This window comes from Dermacentor variabilis, chromosome 10, assembly GCF_050947875.1.
Source record: "Dermacentor variabilis isolate Ectoservices chromosome 10, ASM5094787v1, whole genome shotgun sequence".
NCBI lineage: Eukaryota > Metazoa > Arthropoda > Arachnida > Ixodida > Ixodidae > Dermacentor > Dermacentor variabilis.
In genome coordinates, this window is record NC_134577.1 from 18,382,066 (window position 1) to 18,401,965 (window position 19,900).

Below are 19,900 nucleotides of genomic sequence, written 5' to 3' on the forward strand. Positions count from 1 at the left end.
TATGTGTACAATACTACATGTGTGCAGTTTGTGTTTGTGCAGTGAAGCTGATCTTTTGTTACTTTGTAAAGAATTAGTATAGTATTAATAAACTATACCTTTTTCATGCACATTTTCCATGTGACTTTGTTCCTTACATGAACTAGTTCTACAGTACTAAAAAGTGTACATTGCAAATATCAATTTCTTCCCATCTTTATGGGCTCAACGAATGCAAAATATTGTTTCGGGGAGAAGAGAGGTTTAAATATATATACAGGGCATTTACAAAGCATTTACTGGCATACAAGATGGAATACCGTACACGCGACATCAGCGAGCATCGTCGTCTTGTGTACTGTCTTCAACTCCGTCTCTGGCTATGCTTGGTAACATGAGCCCCGGCAGTGAAGGCGGTGTACCCATGCTCACTAGATCATCCGAGTGGTATCGCCTAAAGGCAGCTGACGTGGACAACATCTGTAGAAGGTTGAGACATGGTGGAATTCAGATGTGGGAGTTCATATGTGATGTCGGTCACTTGGCACAAGACATGGTATGGGCCAGAGCAAGGCGAAGTCAACTTTTCGCAAAGGCCCACTAGCCGTGACGGTGTCGAAAGAAGGACTATATCAGCAGGGTTGAAGTGGGCATCGCAGGAGTGGGCTACGTAGAAGTGTCGTCGTTTTTTTGTGCGAAGTGGTAAGGCGCAGGTGAGCAATCTGGTGTGCCTCTGCAGCTCTGAAGAGGGTGTCACGGGCATATTTTGACATGTCAAGAATGGCGGGAAGGAGCACGTCAAATGGCAGCATGGGGTTTCTTGCATACAAGAGATAAAATGTAGAAAAACATGCAGTATAATGTTGGGAGGCACCATAAGCAAATGTTACCAAAGGCAGAGCGACGTCCCAATCACGGTGGTCAGCAGAAACATACATAGCAAGCATGTCTTTGATAGTTATATTAAGACACTCTGTGAGGCCTTTGGTCTGAGGGTGGTATGCCGTTCTCAACTTGTGCTCCGTAGTGCAGGAGTGCAAGAGTTCCTGGACAACTTTTTATATGAAATAGCGGCCCCTGTCTGTGAGGAGCTGTCGAGGAGCGCTGTGGTGAAGTGTGTCTTCGAGGAGGTAATTGGCGACGTTGGTTGCACAGCTGGTTGGAAGAGCCTGAGTGATCGTGTACCAGGCCGTGTAGTCGGTAGCGACTGTCATCCACTTATTTCCGCAGGCAGATAGTGGGGAAGGGCTTAGAAGGTCAAGACCAATCCTAAAGAATAGTTCCGATGGTACATCAAGGGGTTGAAGGCAGCCAGCTGAAAGACTGCTGGATTCTTGTCTTGCTGGTACATTTCACAGGAAGCAATGAAACGGCAGATGGAACAATATATATCAGGCTAAAAGAAGAGACACCAAACACGGCCATATGTCCAAGGGACTCCTAGGTGACTTGGTGTAGGAACATCGTGTAGCTGTGAGAGGACAGTTTGACACATGTGTGTAGGTGTAACCAAGAGCAATTCAGGGCCGTCAGGGTGCATGTTTTAACGGTTACGGGGAGAAGTTACAGGGAGAAGAGAGGTTTGAATATATTTGCAAAAGTATTTACAAAGCATTCACGGGCATACAACATGAATTAAGACAGTCTATGCGACATCAGCGAGATTGTCATCTTCTCAGCTTCGTCTCTGTCTTTGCTTAGTAACAATATTATTGAGGAATGCATGGCTACGTGAAATTTGACAGCCACATAACAATAACCTAATTCTGATCATTATCTTGGAAGCCTTCATGAAATTGTAAATATCTCACATTTTCCTTAATCATGTGTTCACAGAGTCCAGGAAATTATGCAAAACGTGAGAGATGGGTCATCATGCATGTTGAAATTTCCAAGCACTTCTCTCTCTCTGTGACCTCATGGATGGTGGTAACAATGGGTTGAATCTAGATAAATGTTCACGTTTAAAAATTGCACTGCAGTGAAAAATCGAAAAAGAAATTACTATTTTGGAACTTTCTCAGATTTCTGTAACAGGTAGCTTGAGTAAACTCCTGGAAAAATGGCAGATTCGTTTGACAGTACACAACCACATTATTCAGTCCCGCAATTTGAGCACAAGCTAGATTGGGAGAGCAAGTTTTATCTCCAGTCAGCAGCAAATTTCTTCAATAGTGAGTCATCATACTCCATCCAACATACACTGTGGGTGTGGCAAAAGGGCGACATATTAGTCTTGCTTGGTTTCACATTGGTCTTTATAAACACTGTTTCTTCACTGACATTACCCTAAAAATTACTGGCTCAAGGATGTATTAAGTGGACGCATCAGCTGTGTTGGGCAAATACCATTCTCACGAGAGCTGTAATTTTAAGTTTGGAGTTCAAGCGAAGTGCCATTTGTATGTACAAGTTGTACAAAGGCTGGTTACATGCTAAGCTTTTTGCAAGCTCGTTTTAATGTTCCATTCGTTATGTTACTTTTACATTAAAGAGGTGTTTAACGGCCATATTTGCTTTTTTTACTTGCAGGAAGCGCTCCTCAAGCAGAGAAGACCGCAGGGATCACAAGCGGGGCTGCAGCAGGTGTTGAGAAAGTGTTTCCATAGACTGGTTGCAAGTGTGTGCATAATGCGAAAAAGGAGCGAGAGTGAATAGTCTAGTGTCGGCGCCTGTGCCAGTGTGACGGTAGCCAGGCGGCAGTGGACTTTGGCGCCTAGAGGCATCTGTTCTTGAGACTGAAAGCACCACAATCTACATCTCACCTGTTACTTCGCTTTCCCTCCTTTTTTTTTTAATCTTGTCAGAAGAATGTGGCACTGCTCGCTCACGTGCCAGTAGAACTCCAGTCACGAGCGCTGCTGTCCAATTTTATTTTTTTCTCCCGCTGATCGGTGTCGCCACTTGGACAGAGCCTCGATTCTGCATTATGATTACATTTTAAGTGATGTATCACTCTTCCATTCAACTCTCATTATTTATGGCACTTCGTGGCCATTCACGTTCCTTCTGTGCTCATGCTGCCATTCGTAAAAGATTTTTCGTACATCATTATTCACACGTAATAAAAGAGGTTAAGATTATTTAACAGTGTGTCAAGATTTGTGAATGCATGCAGCGAGCTGTTCATGGAGCACCTGCTCACTCTGCATGTAGGTAGACCCCTGTCATAAACTGTTAAGTTAGCTTTACCACAAGGCGATTTGTTAATGTCGTGGTGGCAGAGGCAATACTTAAATCGGCAGATACATCTCCAGCTGATGTTTTTCGGCATGTGAAAATGCAAATGTGTCTTGCATGATGACACAAGGTTCGCCTGAAAAGTATCCGACTTACTTTAATTTAGGGAAAAATACAGGGTTCAAGCTCCAAAATCAATAAGGGGGTGCCGACAGATGGAGTAGCACACATGGTATCAAGGTTATAAACAGAGATAAGGTGTCTGGTTCAAGTTACAGTTTTTGGCGATTCGCTAAAAGCTGTAATTTGAGCCAGACACTCTCATGTCATTAACAAAGACACAAAACACGTTATGCCACCAGCTAACCTCAATTCTCAATTTCACCTATTCCTCCATTTCCATTTTCCTCCTAACACTCAATTTATTATTCTCTTCCACGCTTTTACGCATATATAACCATATGAGCCATTTTCCCATGTCACCCTCCTATTTGTTCTTCCGTATTTCTTTTTTTTTTTTTCACTTTTTTTACTTTATGTTCTAAATTTTTTTTTTTCTTTGAAAGACCCACACCAACACATTCCAAGTTTCCAAATGCCAGGATACCTTTTTCAGCGCCTCGACCACAGAGGGTCGTACCGCTTGTGTATGCCACTGTGACGACGCCTACGCCGAACTACTGAGGCTAACGTCCGTTGTAAGACCAAGCCATCTACCCTATCCATTGCCCCCAGACTCCGTGTCGCCATCTTAACACCTTCAAAATTACCCGACACATTGCTGTTACGCGACTCAAGTCATTCTTTCAACACATGTCTTTGTTACTCGCACATTGATCAGCTATTCTAAAACCACTAGCACATGCCACCTATGACACCTCTGAAGGCTCCCTAACCTCTCACTTCCCATCAACACACCGTCCTATGTCCTTCTCTTTCGGTAATTTTTTTCTTTTCCTTTTCTGCTGCCTTCCCACTCTCCCACTTTTGTCCCCTCGTCTAAGAAAGCATGCCTAGTGCCATCAAATGGCATCGCTTATTTTCTTTTCAGTCTCTGCCTTTACAACCAGCTGCCACCAACAACGACTATACGTGACGTCACTCTACTCAAGCTAACCTACTAAGGATGACGGGCCGCCTTTGACGAAGATAGGTCCTTCTATCAAAACGTTGGCCAGCCTTTCTGAGGCACCTTATCCCTGCTTATAACCGTTATACCAATGGCTCAAGTTAGCCACACTGCGTGTCGTGGAAGGCGCGCGATGTGTTTAGCCTGCAGGTGGCATGACCGTAACATCCATATACCGCTGTGCAGGAATAGTTGTTTTGAGTGTTGTTGTCTGATTTCTGCGTGATTCAAAGTGAGTAAAAATTAGGAGTGAATTAAGACACCACATAAAGTAATGTGTGAAGCTTGAGGACAGCCAAGCAGAAGCACTGTAGAAGATCCAAAGAGCATTTGCAGATGACACTAAGGGCATAAAGCAGATAAAGATGTACAACCACTTCAAGAAAAGTCGCACATCTGTGGGGAGAGAGCCACGCTTTGTGGGACCTTCATTAAATCGTAATGCCATTGGTGATGAAGTGCGAATGTTGATAATGAAAGATTGTTAACTGTGAGAGAAATTGCTTGAATAATAGATAGTAACAGATATGCTGCAAATGTAACTTTAAAGACTATATTTGGGTACACATTGGGTGCCTGCGAAATTCGCGTCCAGAATTTTGGCAGGAATTTGAAGACGTGGCAACTGCACCAGCAACTCGTGCGATTCAGTCTTTTTTTGGCATGCTAAAGTATTTCAGTGTTTTCTCGTGTTCTTTACTCTCCAAAAATGGCCCCATGCAACTTTTGGCTGTTCTTGAAAATATGTAACCACTTGAAAGGAATGCGCTTTCAAACCTGAGAGGCCATCAAGTGCAATGCTGTGGTTGCCCTAACAGCACTTCCTGAGGGGAAGTTCCAGGACAGTTTCCAAGAAGCGGCAGGACTCTATGCGTGGAAGCAGGAGGTAAGTACTTCAAAGGGGATGTGGACGACAAATACACCCTCTTAATTTTTTTTCTGGGAGCATGGTTGGATACTTTTCAGACACATTTTGCATAATGTGAAACTGCGAAAAGCAGCCTGTGCATTTCAAAGTTCTTGCTTGGGCAAAGATGCCACGCAACACAACAAGCAATTTGAAAAAGGGTCTATCCACCAGCGTCATCATTCACAAGTGAAGATCCACTGCCATTAAGAGACGAGATCTGTGGAACATGGGCCATGGGTGTACACTCGCTAGCACTGGCGTATAGAAAGGGCGGGGGGGGGGGGGGGCGTAGGCGCTCTCCAAGACTTGACAGCATTGAGCGTGCAGCGAGCAGCGCCCCCTCACCCCTCCTCCATTTGCTGTATGCTTTGGCTAAACCAGCAGCGTCGCCGCTGCTGGCATGAGCGTTGCGCGCACACACATCAGCGTTCCTGCTATGCAGCTGTGTACATACAGTGGTCTGCGCTGAACAGATAGATTTTTTATGTCAAGATAAATCCATCTATCACTTTTATTGGGCAGTGACAAAGGCCGAGCTTTTTTTTTCTATCTTGTCGGTCTCATCTAGCGTGTGCGTCTAATCGATATTGTAGTAATACTAACTCTATGCTGATATTAGACAATCATTTCCAGACAACACCACATCTACCACACGAACCGCCCTGGATAATGAGGTGGCCTCGAGTCTCTGCACCTTGTCAGTCTATTTCCAACCGGCCAAAGTTCCCCACTTTTATATTTAAAAAAAAACATTAATTTACTCATATTATCTTGGTATTAGCGCGCTCCTGTATAGTGACACTCCGAATAAAAAGAACGACGTTAGTTTCGGAATAGCGCAAGAAGACCACTGTTAGAAATTCAAAGTTGGCGCCATTACACAAGTTTCTCTCGTTTTGTTGAGGCCAGTTCACGCACAACTTACGGTTTCTGGAGTTATAAAAGCTTTCGCATTTTCCGTACACCCGACTTGAGGTAACTGCTTTAGATATTAGGGCGTTGACCTAATTGTAGAGGGCGTAGGGACTGGCGTAACGACCAGTAACGACTTCCTGTGAGGCGTGCGTGATGTTTTTCCGGTTAATTCCGTCATGGCTGCCGTCGCGTTGCGCACGGAGGAGCTGCGAAGGTGAAGTTGGGAAAGGTGACAGAGCACAGCCGAGGAAGCTACTGAATTACCGCAGAGAAAGAGGTTCAAATATGCGTGATCGGCCGGTCAGCTGAAGGAGTGGACACGGACACTCAAAGGCCTCACCGGTGAGAACATTTATTTCCACTTTAAGTGACATTTTTCTGGGACGTCTCTGCAGCTTGCTGCAACTTTCACACGGAGAGTCAATCCGTTCGTCCGGGTATCTACCCCGCATTTCTGCGATTCTCCGTTCTTATATCAAGAAGCACGCGAAATTAGGAGGCAGAACATCTCTGGAGTCTCTGGTTTTTTTTGTTAGCTTCTTGTAGTTTTCCGTAAAAGAAAATATATCTCTAAAAGCCCCAAGCAGCACCGAAGTTCTTCGCGCCGCACGTACTAGAACAAATCCACTTGCCGAGCTAATTATAAAAAAAGAAAGAGCGAGGATGACGTTTCGTCTCACCTTTTGCTTTTATTTTCTTTCTCCCCCTTCTCTGCCACTTTAGAGTTTACCCCCCTCCCCGAGCTCGAAATGAGGTAATTTCAAGCTCCTATATTTGGGGCGCCGCTCATAAGCGCCCTTCAAAACTGAACGCGGCGAAGAGGGATCGTATGAGAAAAAGACTGCTTTTCGTAAATTTTTTGTTTGTTCTCTCTGCTTCGACGATATACTATCCAGCCAGCAGTGTCGCAGTCTCTTTCGCTTAGCGCGCGCGCTGTTTGTGAGCTTCTCATTTTCGCGGTCACCCGTCTTTTGCTGTTGCTTCGCTCGGTTTCTACTGCGGCGGGGCCGTTTGGCACATCTTCTGCTCAGTTCATGTATATTTAACTTCTCTCTACGGGAGGCAGCTATCCAAAGTGGCGCCGCAGCCAGTCTTCCTTGCTGGCAAGCGCAGATTCAGCGGAGGCGGCTTCGAGCATCTCGGGTGTCCGGCGCCGTCAATCGAGACGTGTTGTCATTTGTCGCGCGCGTCCGCTTGGCGCATCTGGCGCGGTATCGGGTTCGACGGTGAGCGAATTCCCGAGCCAGGGTTTTCCGCTCGGCGCGTCTGGATGCCGCATCTTTTACACTGCCAACTGGTACTCGTCCCAACCAGTCACTTTAGAAGTTCTTGCTGTGTGCCAAAGAGCTTACTGGGACTCTGCAGGCAGACGTTTTGCTTTCGTGTTACGCGCAGCGTAAAATGGGTAACGTTCGCGGAGAGGGGCCAGTAGGCAAGAAGTGTGAACTCGCGGCTGCAGCTTAGATGAGCGGTGATGAATTGCGCGCCTTGAGAACGCCTTGGCTACGACACTAATGAATCCTTAGGTTGCAGCTTCTGCTGAGCAGTGCGACAGACAACGTAGGCCTCCATTAAAACATATAGTAGCAACTTATGGGACAACATAGAACGCGCCAACTTTCGATAGTGAATGTAGGGGGCTACAGTTCTCCGAACAGAAGAGCCCATGGTCATAGATAGAGCATGTAATTTTGCGTAGATTCACTGGTCACATAAAGTAGAGAATGAAGAAAGTTGAATGCCGTTGTTTAATTCCATGGCGTCGGGTAGTGACCGTCAGACCATGCGAAAATTGTGCCCCAGCACTTTAAGTCACGTATTGTAAATACCCTTTTAGGCTGAATGTTGCGTAAATTAGAGCGCCAGGTATTCATCTTCCGGCTAAACTTAGCACGCTCGTTCGCGCTCAAATTTCGCACAGTCAGCTTGAGTTTCTTCGAACTTGACTGGGAATTACGCTTACCAACTCATGAGAATTACGCTTACCAACTAATCTTTTCAACTTAATTGTATTTACTCTCATTAGCATAGCAGTTGCCGCATGTTAGCAGTTCGGCTCAGCAGCGTATTGTGCCGTACACATTTGAAAGCGGTTCAGTCTTCTGGTGGCCAGCAGTCGCTGTTTCTTGCATTTAATCGGTATTTTCTGCATCCACCACTTAATGGCACACATTGCCTTCTGAATTATTTCGACTACAAGAATTTCGTTGCTGCTCAGAAAATTATGGCAGTTACCTTTTATTTCCGTTTTACTGCGCTTGCTTGAATGAAGAAATTCGACGTCGTTTATCTGCCTCGCTTACCTCAATAGCAGGCGTGCACCTCGCTTCCCCTAGGTTCGTTGTAGGCCCTACTGTTGCCACAGTTGCTTTTATTCCGTCCTCTCTGTTCTGGATAGAAAGTTTCGATTTGATTTGAACGCATTGTCGTGACTGCATAGCTGCGAAATCGTTGGCAACGTCCACAGAGTGTCTATTATCAGAGGAAGCCTGCAAAACAGGGAATTTCCAGGTAATTTGTCAGTTCTCAAGTGCTATTCTGGGACATCGTAAAATTCCGCCGTGTATTGTCAAATTCTATAATGGTGGCATTTCGAGCTAATCAGAGGCGCCTACCGGCCCTATGAGCCAATCAGAGCTGACTATATGGCGAATTGGACTATATGGCGAAATATGACAATGTCCAGCCGGAATAGCACTCCTGGTAAATCCCGGCAAAACAGAACACTCTTGGCCCGGTTGCTTTGAATCAGAGAAATTGGTACGTACAGTGGTGATGGCGAAGCTATACTGGTATGCCAGAATAAAGCGAATTTTTCAACTGACTTTACGCAGTCCGCAAGTGGTGTCGTCTTCCGCTGGTGTTGTGACACAAGTACGCGTGAGCTTGGCCGGGCGATTGGCGCACCGTGAAACACGGGATTCAATCCCATCTTAAGTGTACTAATTCCAACTGACCTACAGCTTACTGGAACTAGTCGTTGAAAATTATGGTTTGGCAGTGACTTGCCAAGCTATAAATCTTTTTTTCTTATACGGCGAAGCTGTATACCTCTACCATCCAATGAAAATTTCGTGTCGTTGTGGTAAGCAAAGAACTCCCCGTACGTGGGCCGATCCCGAAGATAGTGCAATGCCGGGCCAACCCGCGGCGTAGGTGAAGCAGGCGTTCACCAACTCCCCATACGTGGGCCGATACCGAAGATAGCGCAGTGCCGGACCGATCCGCGGCGGAGGTGGATGAACGGATGCAATAACTTTAATGAAAGGTCCTGCGAGCTACGCGGCGCCAGGCCCCGTAGAGCGGGCTACTCCCACGTTGGGACCGGGAGTTGTAACTCCCTGGCCGCATCGTGGGCTCGCTGGACAGCCCAGAGCTGCTCCGCCAGGTCCGTGCTGCATAATGCTTCTTGTAGTCAGGCGGAGTCTTGTTTGCGTGGGTCCGACCACACGTCCAGAGCAAGTGATGTACGTCTAGTGTGCATGCTATGGCAATTTTCGCGATATGATGTTGTGTAAAGGTCAGGCATGTAGTGATGTAGTCTGTTCTGCGTGGGGTACGTGTTTGTTTGAAGGATTCTGAACGTGAAGGCTTGAGGCCTGGTGAGCGTATTGTTCAGAAGAGGTGAAGCAGGTGTAAAGCACTCCCCATACCGCAAGTTTTATGACGGCCAAGGAAATTTAACTTTAAGAACGAACTCGGAGAAAAACTGGAAAAATACGAAATTTTGAAAATGCTGATGTAGCAGGCAGTTTACATAGCCATATTTTAGGTCCACTGTAGAAGTAATGCCTCTGCTGAAAATCTTTAATGATACCGAGGGGCTTTACGTATCAATTGGCTGTGCATGACGATGATCATGATAATAGGAGCGTAGCTTTTGAAACGGTGACGATTGCAATAGATGTTATTAGGGGCGGGCGAATATTTGGAGTTTAGAATACAAATGGAGTGTTACGTTTTAACTATTCGCATGCGAAATTGAACTACTCGTTGTTTTCGAATTTCGAAACTAACCTGATATTTCGCAGCAACCGACTGCTTAAGTCGTGTCGTACTGTTCTCGATGAGCTGAACAATGCATCTCAAGTTATTAGAAGTGAAACAATTACATAAGTTTTCGAAGCAATGCAAGGAAAAAAAAAAGAATATTTCAAGGTTTGTTAATGGCTTCGCGGAGAAACCCTACATGACAACCTGTGGTTTCAGCTTGTAGTCTGTAATTCAGTGTTTCGTGCAGTCCAGCCATGTAGGGTTTTTTTTTTTTTTTAAATCATTTTAGCTATAGCCAGTGATGTTTTCCTTGCAACGGGCCCTTTTCCACATGTCTGCATCCCACAAGTCCTTCAGCAGTTTTTTTTTTTTCTTGTTCCGCAACTTCTGATCGTTCTTCAACCACCATTCATTTAGAGTTTTCGGAAAGCTAGTCACACAGCAGCCATCGATTCTTAGAAAGGTTGTTTGCAACAAGCTCCAAATATGTTGTGGGGCTATTCGGGCAGTTATTTTAATTGCAATGAGTAGTTTTGCGTTTAAAACTGAAAAATTTTATATTCGCCCATCTCTAGTTTTTCTTTTCTTCTTTTTTCTTATAGATTATCACGCCTTCCAATAGAGATATCATTTGAGAGTTTGAGCTCGCGTCGTCCGCGCCTTCTCATCTTGTCCACGTGTTTATCGCACTACCCCTAGTATGAGTGTGCATAAAACTCGCCCAGCTTTCCAGCTTTTAGTTCTTCCGCATGCCATCAAGATCGTTGCTTAAAACGTTTTCTTGCATTTAATGCTATTAAATGTCTTTCTACTCTCAGCTATATTGCCCACTGTAGAAAGTTTGCTTTATTGTGTCTTATCGCTTCCTTTGCGCCGTCTTGTACTTGTTACTTTTTAAATTTTCCAACCGTGAATTTTTATAGTAACCACAGCAGTTTCATTTATGTTTCTCCTTTGTGTTTCCGCGTTCATTGCTATAGATGCATTCTTTAACATTCCAGCAGGACATGCTTAATTGTTTCTGGTAGTTTTATTGTCCCATTGCAGGGATTCTAGATGGTTAACGTTCCTGTATATAGACATGGACACCAGGTGGTTTTAGGGCTGCAAGGAGAGCTTACACAGCAACTCTATGTGATTTTCGCGTTACTGTATATGCCAGCATATACAGTAACTTTAGGTTTTATGGATGGATGGATGCTGTGAGCGCCAACGCGGTTTTAATGGCGCGTGTCCTCTGGTGCACCGAATGTGAAACACGTGAATCGAGAAAAATAAGGCACCGAGTCGCTGTTTGCTGTCATGTTCGTTGTTGCGAAGCAGCGTTGTAATCCTATCTGCAGTAAGAAAAAAGCCTTCCGCGCAGAACGGAAACACGTTTGTTAATGCATCCGCGCAGTCCAGAACTTGGGAGCTCTGAGGATGTGATTGTAGTAAAGCCCCACTACGCAGCTTGGACTTAGCAGATGTCACATGCGCTGTTGGACCCCGTAACATATAAAAAAGTATCGGTATTTATTACATTTTCCTTGCGTGCAGTCTGAGGCAAAAACAGCGCGCGATAGACAGTGGAGGGAGTCCCCACCGAGTCTTGTTTCGTTTGTCTGGCTTTGCTGTCCTTGCGCTGTTACGAAAGTTTCCTGCTGGGAGCGGGTTGCTAAAAACATGTGACACAGAGGTTGTGCTTATATTAAACCCCTTTAGCAACCCTTCCATCTTTAATAGAACCCTTTGCAACGAATGTTTAGACGTGATACAATGCTCAGCGACTGAAACGCGATACTTGGAGCGCACGGCTGCCTTAGGGTGCCGGCACTTTCTGCCCCACTGGTAGGGGCTGGGGACACCCGAGCTGTGCACTGTTGTATGTGATGAAAGGGAAAAAAACCTTTGTGATGTATTGTGACTGCATTTGGCCATTTGTGACGTCACGGCTAACCGGTGCGGGAGCCTCCAGACAGCGTCGCCATCCGGTCTTCTCTATTTTTTGCTTCTTTTCTCGCTTACAGAGGCTCTCCTCGCGGTATGACCGAGTGGATGTGTTCATACTATAGAAGGATAATTTACTAATATAGCTCCAAGTAGTCTTTTTCTCTTTACTGATCATTTCAATTCATTTTATTTGCTAGTAAATGCACTGAATGATCTCCTAGGCAAAAAGTTGTAATAGCTGCTTGACGAAGGCCAATTATGCGCACTTGCACGGAGACGTACACCAACCCATGCTCGGGGAGGGGGGGGGGGGATGTTGATGGTACCACTGCATGACTTTTACTGTGGTTTGTAACGCTACCAGATCCGGCAGGCAGTGTAAACGTCACAACACGCACACACGTCTCATAGCATTATTCAATAGAGCTACATCCATTAACTGTCCAGAGCAGCACATCTCAGCAGGTCTTCGGGGAAGCTATATCCAGAGTCCTTCAATGCTTTGGACTATGCTATATATCAAGTAGTTCCTACCCAGTTATATTCGTGCTTTTCCCTCGCACTTCTAGTCAGCACTTGATTAAGAGAAGCAGCCGCCGCCCTGCACTTCGCGGCTTTCATACGCTGCACCGTTTTAGTGAGAGTGCAGGAGCACCTGACTCCTACCGAGAACAACAGCGCAACACTCGCTCGAAGAAGAGAGCAAGGAATGAAGCAGGACAGCACGAGCAACGAGGCGACACAGGTCGAGCGTGACCGCGTCGTTTGTAGCCTCGTCGTCGTCTCGCTCTCGCGTATTCCCTCCCCCCCCCCCCTGTTTCATACGGGCGCCGGGGAGGAGGCTGCCGCAGGTAGTACGTTTCACGTTCCCCCGGCACGCGTATGCTGCAGCGCGAAAAACGAGATCCGCAGACCGAATGCGATTTGCGCGCCGTGATCGTATGGAGTCGTTGGACTGGAGAGCCTGACTCTTAATGCGGGTCACCCGGCGCCTCTGATGTCGGCGTTAAGTACGTGCCGCTTAATAACAGTGGTAGAGCAGGGAATGTCGCTGAAGCCGACGTTTCGACAAGTTCGCAGCATGTGTGTGTGGGTGTGTGTGTGCGTGTGCGCGTGTGCGTGTGTGAAAGAAAAGAAAGGAAACCTAGGGGCCCGACTTTTATTAGTCACATTAGAAGCCAACAAACAAGGAGGGCAGAGGGGAAATGATTTGTACTTAATAATTACATCAAAGTTATAAATTAATGAACATAAAAGTGGATGAAAACGTGTTGGATGGACTCACGCAGCTGTCGTGACGTCACAACTAAGTATACTATCGCGTGGACCTGAATAAAGTTGATTTCCTTCCTTCCTATCGCGTATACTTAGAGAGTCAGCAGCGCTAAGCTCTGGCTTAGTTTTTTTTTTTTTTTTTGATGCGACACAGCATGAAAAGGCTTTAAAAGATTTTAAGACTCGAGACTTTAAATATGCTGCTGTGTTAACGACTCGCATAATCGCACCAACAGTCTTGTCATCGTCGTCATCCATCCCTGTTTCGTTTCCCAGCTCGGGCCGGTCTCTCTGCATTTCTATAAATAAACTCTACTACTAATTGTTGCCATTAATTATTCCTGGAGTCTTTTCACCAGTCGTCTGCGCCAGCGTTTCGCCATCCTGCGAAGCCAAAATAAGTCACAATTTGCCTTGTGAAGTGGCTTCAAAATCAAATGCAGCGAAATCCTAGCTGCCTAACCGAAATCTTGATTTTTTGTTCGAATTAACCGGAAGTTTGAATTATACGAGTTTCGAGTTGCCGCGCCGCTATTTCCTGGAAAACATTGTATAAGCCAGAATGCAAGCAACAGCGGAATATAGGTGTTGACGCCGCCTTGAAATTTTCTAAGCAGTTCCCTTTTATGGTCACAGGTTTTGACAACGACCATGCATGCTTAAATTAAATTATGTGGTTTTACGTGCCAAAACCACTTTCTGATTATGAGGCACGCCGTAGTGGGGGACTCCCGAAATTTTGACCACCTGGGGTTCTTTAACGTGCACCTAAATCTAAGTACACGGGTGTTTTCACATTTCGCCCGCGACCTCGTGCTTAGCAACCCAACACCATAGCCACTAAGCAACCATGGCGGCTACCATGCATGCTGCTCGGTGTTGCTGTAGGTGTTTACTGCGTTAAACAAAAAAGAAAAAAAAACTGATGACGTACGTTGTATTCGGAAATACAAAAGAATGAAGCCTGGCGAATTTTATAGATCCTTATGGGAGGAAAAATATGCAATAGCATGGAGTAGAAGAAAGTTTAATGACACCTGGAGAGAGTAGCCGGGCCAGGAAGTCATGGAATATTATATTAAAATGTGTGCAAAGGGATCGTGGCATCTGAAACATCATGTAGATGGCGCCACCGCCGGCGGACGCTGTACATGAGGTACCGGATTTTCTCGAATCCAAGCATCAACTTTCCCTCTTCTCAAAACTTAACATGAAAGAGTAGGAGGCGGACAAATGGTGTAGGCGAATGTAAGAACTTTCTTTGCGAGCGTGGGCTCTCCGCGTTTGAGCTATGTCTATACGGCTATATATGGCCCTATATGACACAAAGAGGTTTATATGGGATGGCGAGAGCAATGGGAAGAGCGGCTATAGAGCACCAGTATACATAGGAGGCACTCCACGTCGGTACTCCACCCCATGGTGCAACGAGACATCACCTGTCAACAAAGGACGGCGACGTCTCTTCAAGGTTGCGACGCCGACTCAGAGATCCCTTCGGTGCACTTTTCTCGCAACCCTTGGGGAGCGCTTAGAAAGATAGAGAGTCTTGACTTGCGTGAGTGCTCCCTGTATATATGTTATGGTCGCGGCCCTGAGGTTCCGGCCACGGACGCGCAGCACCCCAGCCAGTCGAGGCGCGGTCTTGCATACAGTATACGTCACTGGTGGCGTCACCCGCCGCCCGAGTGACGCACTCGTCGGCGTACAAGACGCAACGCATGCAAAAAGTCGCGGCGGCAGAACGAACAAAGAGGAGCGAACGCCGCTGGAAGAAAATACAGCTCTAGACGGTACGCGCGTATATGCCGTTCTGTCGCGCGTATAAGCCGCCCGAGCAAAACCTGTTTCACTCAGTGGCAATATAGTTCCGATCTAGCCTAACGTCTGTTTGCAGTCAGGAATGGGAACTGTACCGCACAGACTCGTGTGCCCGTGCGTCCAGTTTTGCTAACGACCGATAGTCGGCCTCACTGTGGACACCGGAAGCGTCACACACAGAACAAAGTTTCTTTTTGTGTTGAATAGCCTAGTTCACTCTTGTACAAACGTCCTGACGAGCACGCGTCTGGTGTTTCATTGGGGGTATATGCAAACGAATGTCGTTGTTGTGAGACCAATATAACGTAACATGCCCGATACAAGCGGTCGCTCAATATTGTTACGGACAGACGTAAAAAAGAAAGTTTATGTACGACATTTACACAGTGACAGGCACCACAACAACAAAGATGGCGGGCCGGGGCACAGATCGTCCTCTTTCTCGTCTGCTATGCGATGTCTTCTTCGTCCGCAGGATGGGTGGCCCATAACGATATATTTCGAAGTACGGTGATAGGGAACATGTATAGGAGTACGGTTAGCCTATGCCTCCGCACATTACTCAGTGAAGTGAATCTGCGCCTCAGTGCTGCGGCGAATTCACGATAGAATAGGAAAGACGTACACACTGGATATCCTGTGCCTTTCCTATTGTGTTGCGTCTTGTTCCATCAATACACAGCACAAGCTCTTTGATCAAGAAACCAGCCAGCCCCTACAACACTCGCGCAGTATTCTTTTGTTATAGTATATACCCCTAATATCAATATGTGGTAAAATAAAGCAATACTAAAACAATATTCGTGTTCATAAGCCACGTCAGCATATCCGCAAAGTAATGTTAAAATGTCTATGAAAACAGTCGGCCGCATGGTCACAACATCGTATAATCCGTATATCCCTCAACTACACTACCATTCTTTATTAGTCAATTGCTTCTCTTTTGTCCTGTAAGTTGCCGGTTTCTACCTCAGATTCTTGAATTCAGCTGGTGCCGTCTTGCCGCCTCTTAGACTGACTTCGTTTCCCCTCGTCACCAGAATCGCTCTTCGCTGCCTTCTTGGCAGCGTGTATAGTGCTGTCGCATTTCGCTACAGGGCCAGAACTTCTTACGCAGTCTTCCTTCCTGAGACTTGGCTGTCTCCCAGAGCCTGGCCCATTAGAACTCCCTTGTCTTCGCTCACTTCTCGATACATCCGTACCAGCGACCTCTTTCCAACTACACTGAGCGCTGGAATGTTCGCTCTCATAGCAGGATGCACTTCGGTCATTCGGTGCGACGTCGCTGGCCTTGTATACTGTTCTTATATCCCTGGCTCTTCCATCTTTGCTGGCACATTTATCGCGCAGGACTCTCTAGACGTCCGTAAGTGGCGCGCAGAAGACGAGGGGTGGGAAGGGGGGTTTGGCGTGTGGAAGTCGTGGTCTCGGGGTTCAAACCCCTACAGAGATTCTCAGTCTGCCGTGGGTAATGTACGTTGCAAGAGCTAATCGCTTCCGACGCCTTCGATCTTTGCTGCGGCTAACACGCGCAGAGATGCGGTAGCACGCCCACTCTCAGAGCCCTAGTGCCGAAGTCGGGCGATTCGGCCGAGTTCCCTCGCGACGCGGCCGGTGGTTTCCACCCCCGAAGAAGAAGAGAAAGTGGCGCTCTATATTGGGACAGCGGCGCCTTAAAATAAGAGCGCCTCCCCGACGAAAAGTAAAGCGAGCTAGCCAAAGAGAGCCGCTGCTTGCGCGGAGACCCTCGGCCGGCGTGTCTCGCACTAGGTGGCCCTTGTTTTTGTTCTCCACGGAAAGCAGACGCGTCCAAAGACAAAGACGGACGGCTTCTGCTACGCCGTTGTGGCAGCCTCTGTTCGCGGCTTGATTTCTCTCAACGCGACGTCTTTGTTGTTGGCTAAGCTGTGAAGCAGCACACCGACGCGTAATTTCGAGGCAGGTTTGATTGCCGTGCTGCGAATTTTGTGTCGCCAACAGCACATGGTCTATCGAAAGAAAAGAAACGCAGCAATCAAGAAAAATAAAAGAAAAGTAACGAAGACAAAAAAAAAAATATGAGAGAAAGCCCGGCGCGTCTCATAGTGCTGGTGCTTCCTTTCTTGAAATTATCCTTATCCTCTGCCAGCCACACTTTACACTGCCCGTCTCTATCTTTTCTTGAATAGCTTTCTTCTCAAACACACAGATTGTCTCTCCGGGTTGTTTTTCTTCTAGGGGGTAAGCACTAGCGTCATCGAGGCTGACATTATGTTGTGCAGTTAACACAGTAAAGAAGCTGCACTTTCCCCGGTGCACTTACAATTCTTTCACGTGCCGCGAATCCTTCTCCTTCCAATCTTCACGATTCACTTTTCACGTACGTGTATCAAATGACTTTCACCACAATCGGAAACGTATAAAGGTGCCTGCACCATCGTCATCGGCCAATTTAGCTCCATTGTATACTATAAAGCCTAGCTCCCAGCGCCCTTCGCTTGCTCCTGTCCTGTTTCAACCCACTCCATCTCTTTCAACGAGAGCCTTATGCACTCTAAGAAAAGTTTGCACCCTTTGAGTCGTATCTTGCCACACAACAATAATCGTCATCTGTTTTGCCCGCATTTCCTTTCTTTAACGCGGCGAGCCCGGTACTTCCAAGTCACGAACGGCATGCGCGTTATCAGCATGACAGTATTCTCGACAGGAGAGTAACGAGCGCAGCGTTTTCAAGAAAGGAAATGCGGACAAGACAGATGACGATTATTGTTATATACACCCCAAAGGGTATAAACTTTTCTTACACTCCTAGGCAAAGGTACACCCTTTGGTGTGCATCTCTGCCACGCAACGATAATCGTCATCAGCCTTGCTTGCGTTTCCTTTCTTGAAAACGCCGCGCCCGCTACTTTCCTGTCGGGAATGCTATGTCATGCTGATTTATTTTATTTATTTATTTCAATACCCTAAAGGCCTAGTGCGGGCATTACATAAGGAGGGGGATTATCAAAGAAAACTTATAAATATACAACGCAGGTTGTAAACGGCTGAAGACAGGAATAAACAAGTTCTACAAGACAAAAAATAAAAAAAGCACCTTCAGAAGTTGCAAAACATGGCATCTAACATTTCACGGAACGTTACGGCCGGCACGCAAAAAATGAAAAAGAAAGGAAAAAACAACGACGCACATCATTTTAAGTTGGAATTTTCTAAGTATGACCAAAGAACTGTTTGAAATGATAATGTTTCAGCGATAGCCGCAATGCTAGAAGGAAGCGAATTTCACTCTTCGATAGCCAGAACCAAAGATGAGTATTTGAATCGTTCTGTTCGAGCGAAAATGGGTTTAGTCTTCTTCATATGATCTACGCGAGCCGATGTGTGCGGCGCCGGGAGAAGATGTGAACTTGCAAATAGTGTGTTATTGTGGTAGAGGGTGTGGAAAAAGGATAAACGGCTGAATTTTCTGCGCATGACCAGAGGAGGGAGATGGAGCGATATTTTCAGTGATGTTACACTTTGATACCGAGAGTAACGGGAAAGGATGAATCGTGCAGCCTTGTTTTGTATAGATTCCAACATGTTAATAAGATAGGTATAATGAGGGTTCCAGATCACTGACGCGTATTCTATCACAGGCCTGATTAGCATGTTGAATGCGTGAAGTTTTGTATCCTGGTTGGCTTGGTGTAGTCGGTGTTTAAGAAGACCAAGCTTTTTAAGGCTTTGGTAGTAATCAGTTCAATATGAGTGCTCCAGGATAAATTAGAGGTAAAATTTACGCCGAGGTATTTTACCGACGCTGCAGTTTCAATGATAGTATTATTAACTGTGTAGGCATTAGGACTTGTGTTAGTAGCGGAAGTAAACTTGAGATGTTTAGTTTTGTCTGCGTTAATAATCATTTGCCACCTGGCGCACCAATGAGTTGGTTCATCAAGGTCAGTCTGGAGAGCAATGATGTCGCAAGGGCTCGATATTGATCTGTAAATTACGCAGTCGCCTGCAAATAGCCGTATTGTTGATGTTATGTTCGACGTGATGTCATTAATATATATTAAGAAAAGCAGTGGACCCAGCACCGAACCCTGGGGTACTCCTGAAGCAACACCTGTACGTCTTGATAAGAAGCTCCCTAACTTAACTGACTGAAAGCGGTTTGTTAGAAATGCGTTGGTCCACTGCGTAGTACGTTGGTCCAGCTGCAGGTTGCGTATCTTTATCATCAGGCGGTTATGAGGCACGCGATCAAAGGCTTTAGAGAAATCAATAAAGATGGAGTGAAGGTAGAAGGAAGAGTCGATTGCTTGATGAAGGTCCGTTATTAACCCAAATAACTGCGTCTGACACGATAAATGTTTGCGGAAGCCATGTTGGTTGTTATGAAGCAAGTTGTTCTGGTTAATATGAGTCATAATGTTAGTGTATAATATGTGTTCGAGTACCTTGCAACATATCGATGTTAGTGAAATTGACCTGTAATTATTAGGAACGGATACCAGCATTACATAAGCGGATCTCCAATCTTCTGGCACACATGTCGTATCGAGTAACCGTTGGAAAGCTGTGTGTTGGCAGGTAATTTTTAAGAGTTTCGCGTTGATACCATCGGGTCCTGGGCTAGTGTGGTGAGGTAGGCATTCAATTGCACGAGCCACGCCAAGCGCAGATATGTGAATGGGTGAAAATGAAATCTGTATATCGGCCTCAGGAAGCAGCAGTGGATTGTAAATGGGCAATTCGTTCGTAAAAACTTGTGAGAAGTGGCTATTGAATTGTTCTGC

General features: G+C 46.0%; 2 protein-coding genes across 4 annotated transcripts in view; both read left to right on the top strand.

Moving 5' to 3' along the window:
* The window catches only part of JMJD6 (Bifunctional arginine demethylase and lysyl-hydroxylase PSR), a 31,296-nt gene extending 28,229 nt beyond the window's left edge, over positions 1-3,067 (top strand). For both annotated transcript variants that reach the window (XM_075671803.1, XM_075671804.1), the window contains one exon: positions 2,512-3,067. In XM_075671803.1, the coding sequence (XP_075527918.1) occupies positions 2,512-2,572 (61 nt within the window). In that variant the 3' untranslated portion in view covers positions 2,573-3,067. The remainder of the gene's footprint in view (positions 1-2,511) is intronic.
* Positions 3,068-6,265: 3,198 nt separating this feature from the next.
* Lap1 (leucine rich repeat containing protein 7 lap1) overlaps positions 6,266-19,900 on the top strand; it is a 65,614-nt gene continuing 51,979 nt past the window's right edge. For both annotated transcript variants that reach the window (XM_075671805.1, XM_075671806.1), the window contains exon 1: positions 6,266-6,455. The gene's annotated coding sequence lies outside the window, so the exon portion shown is untranslated. The remainder of the gene's footprint in view (positions 6,456-19,900) is intronic.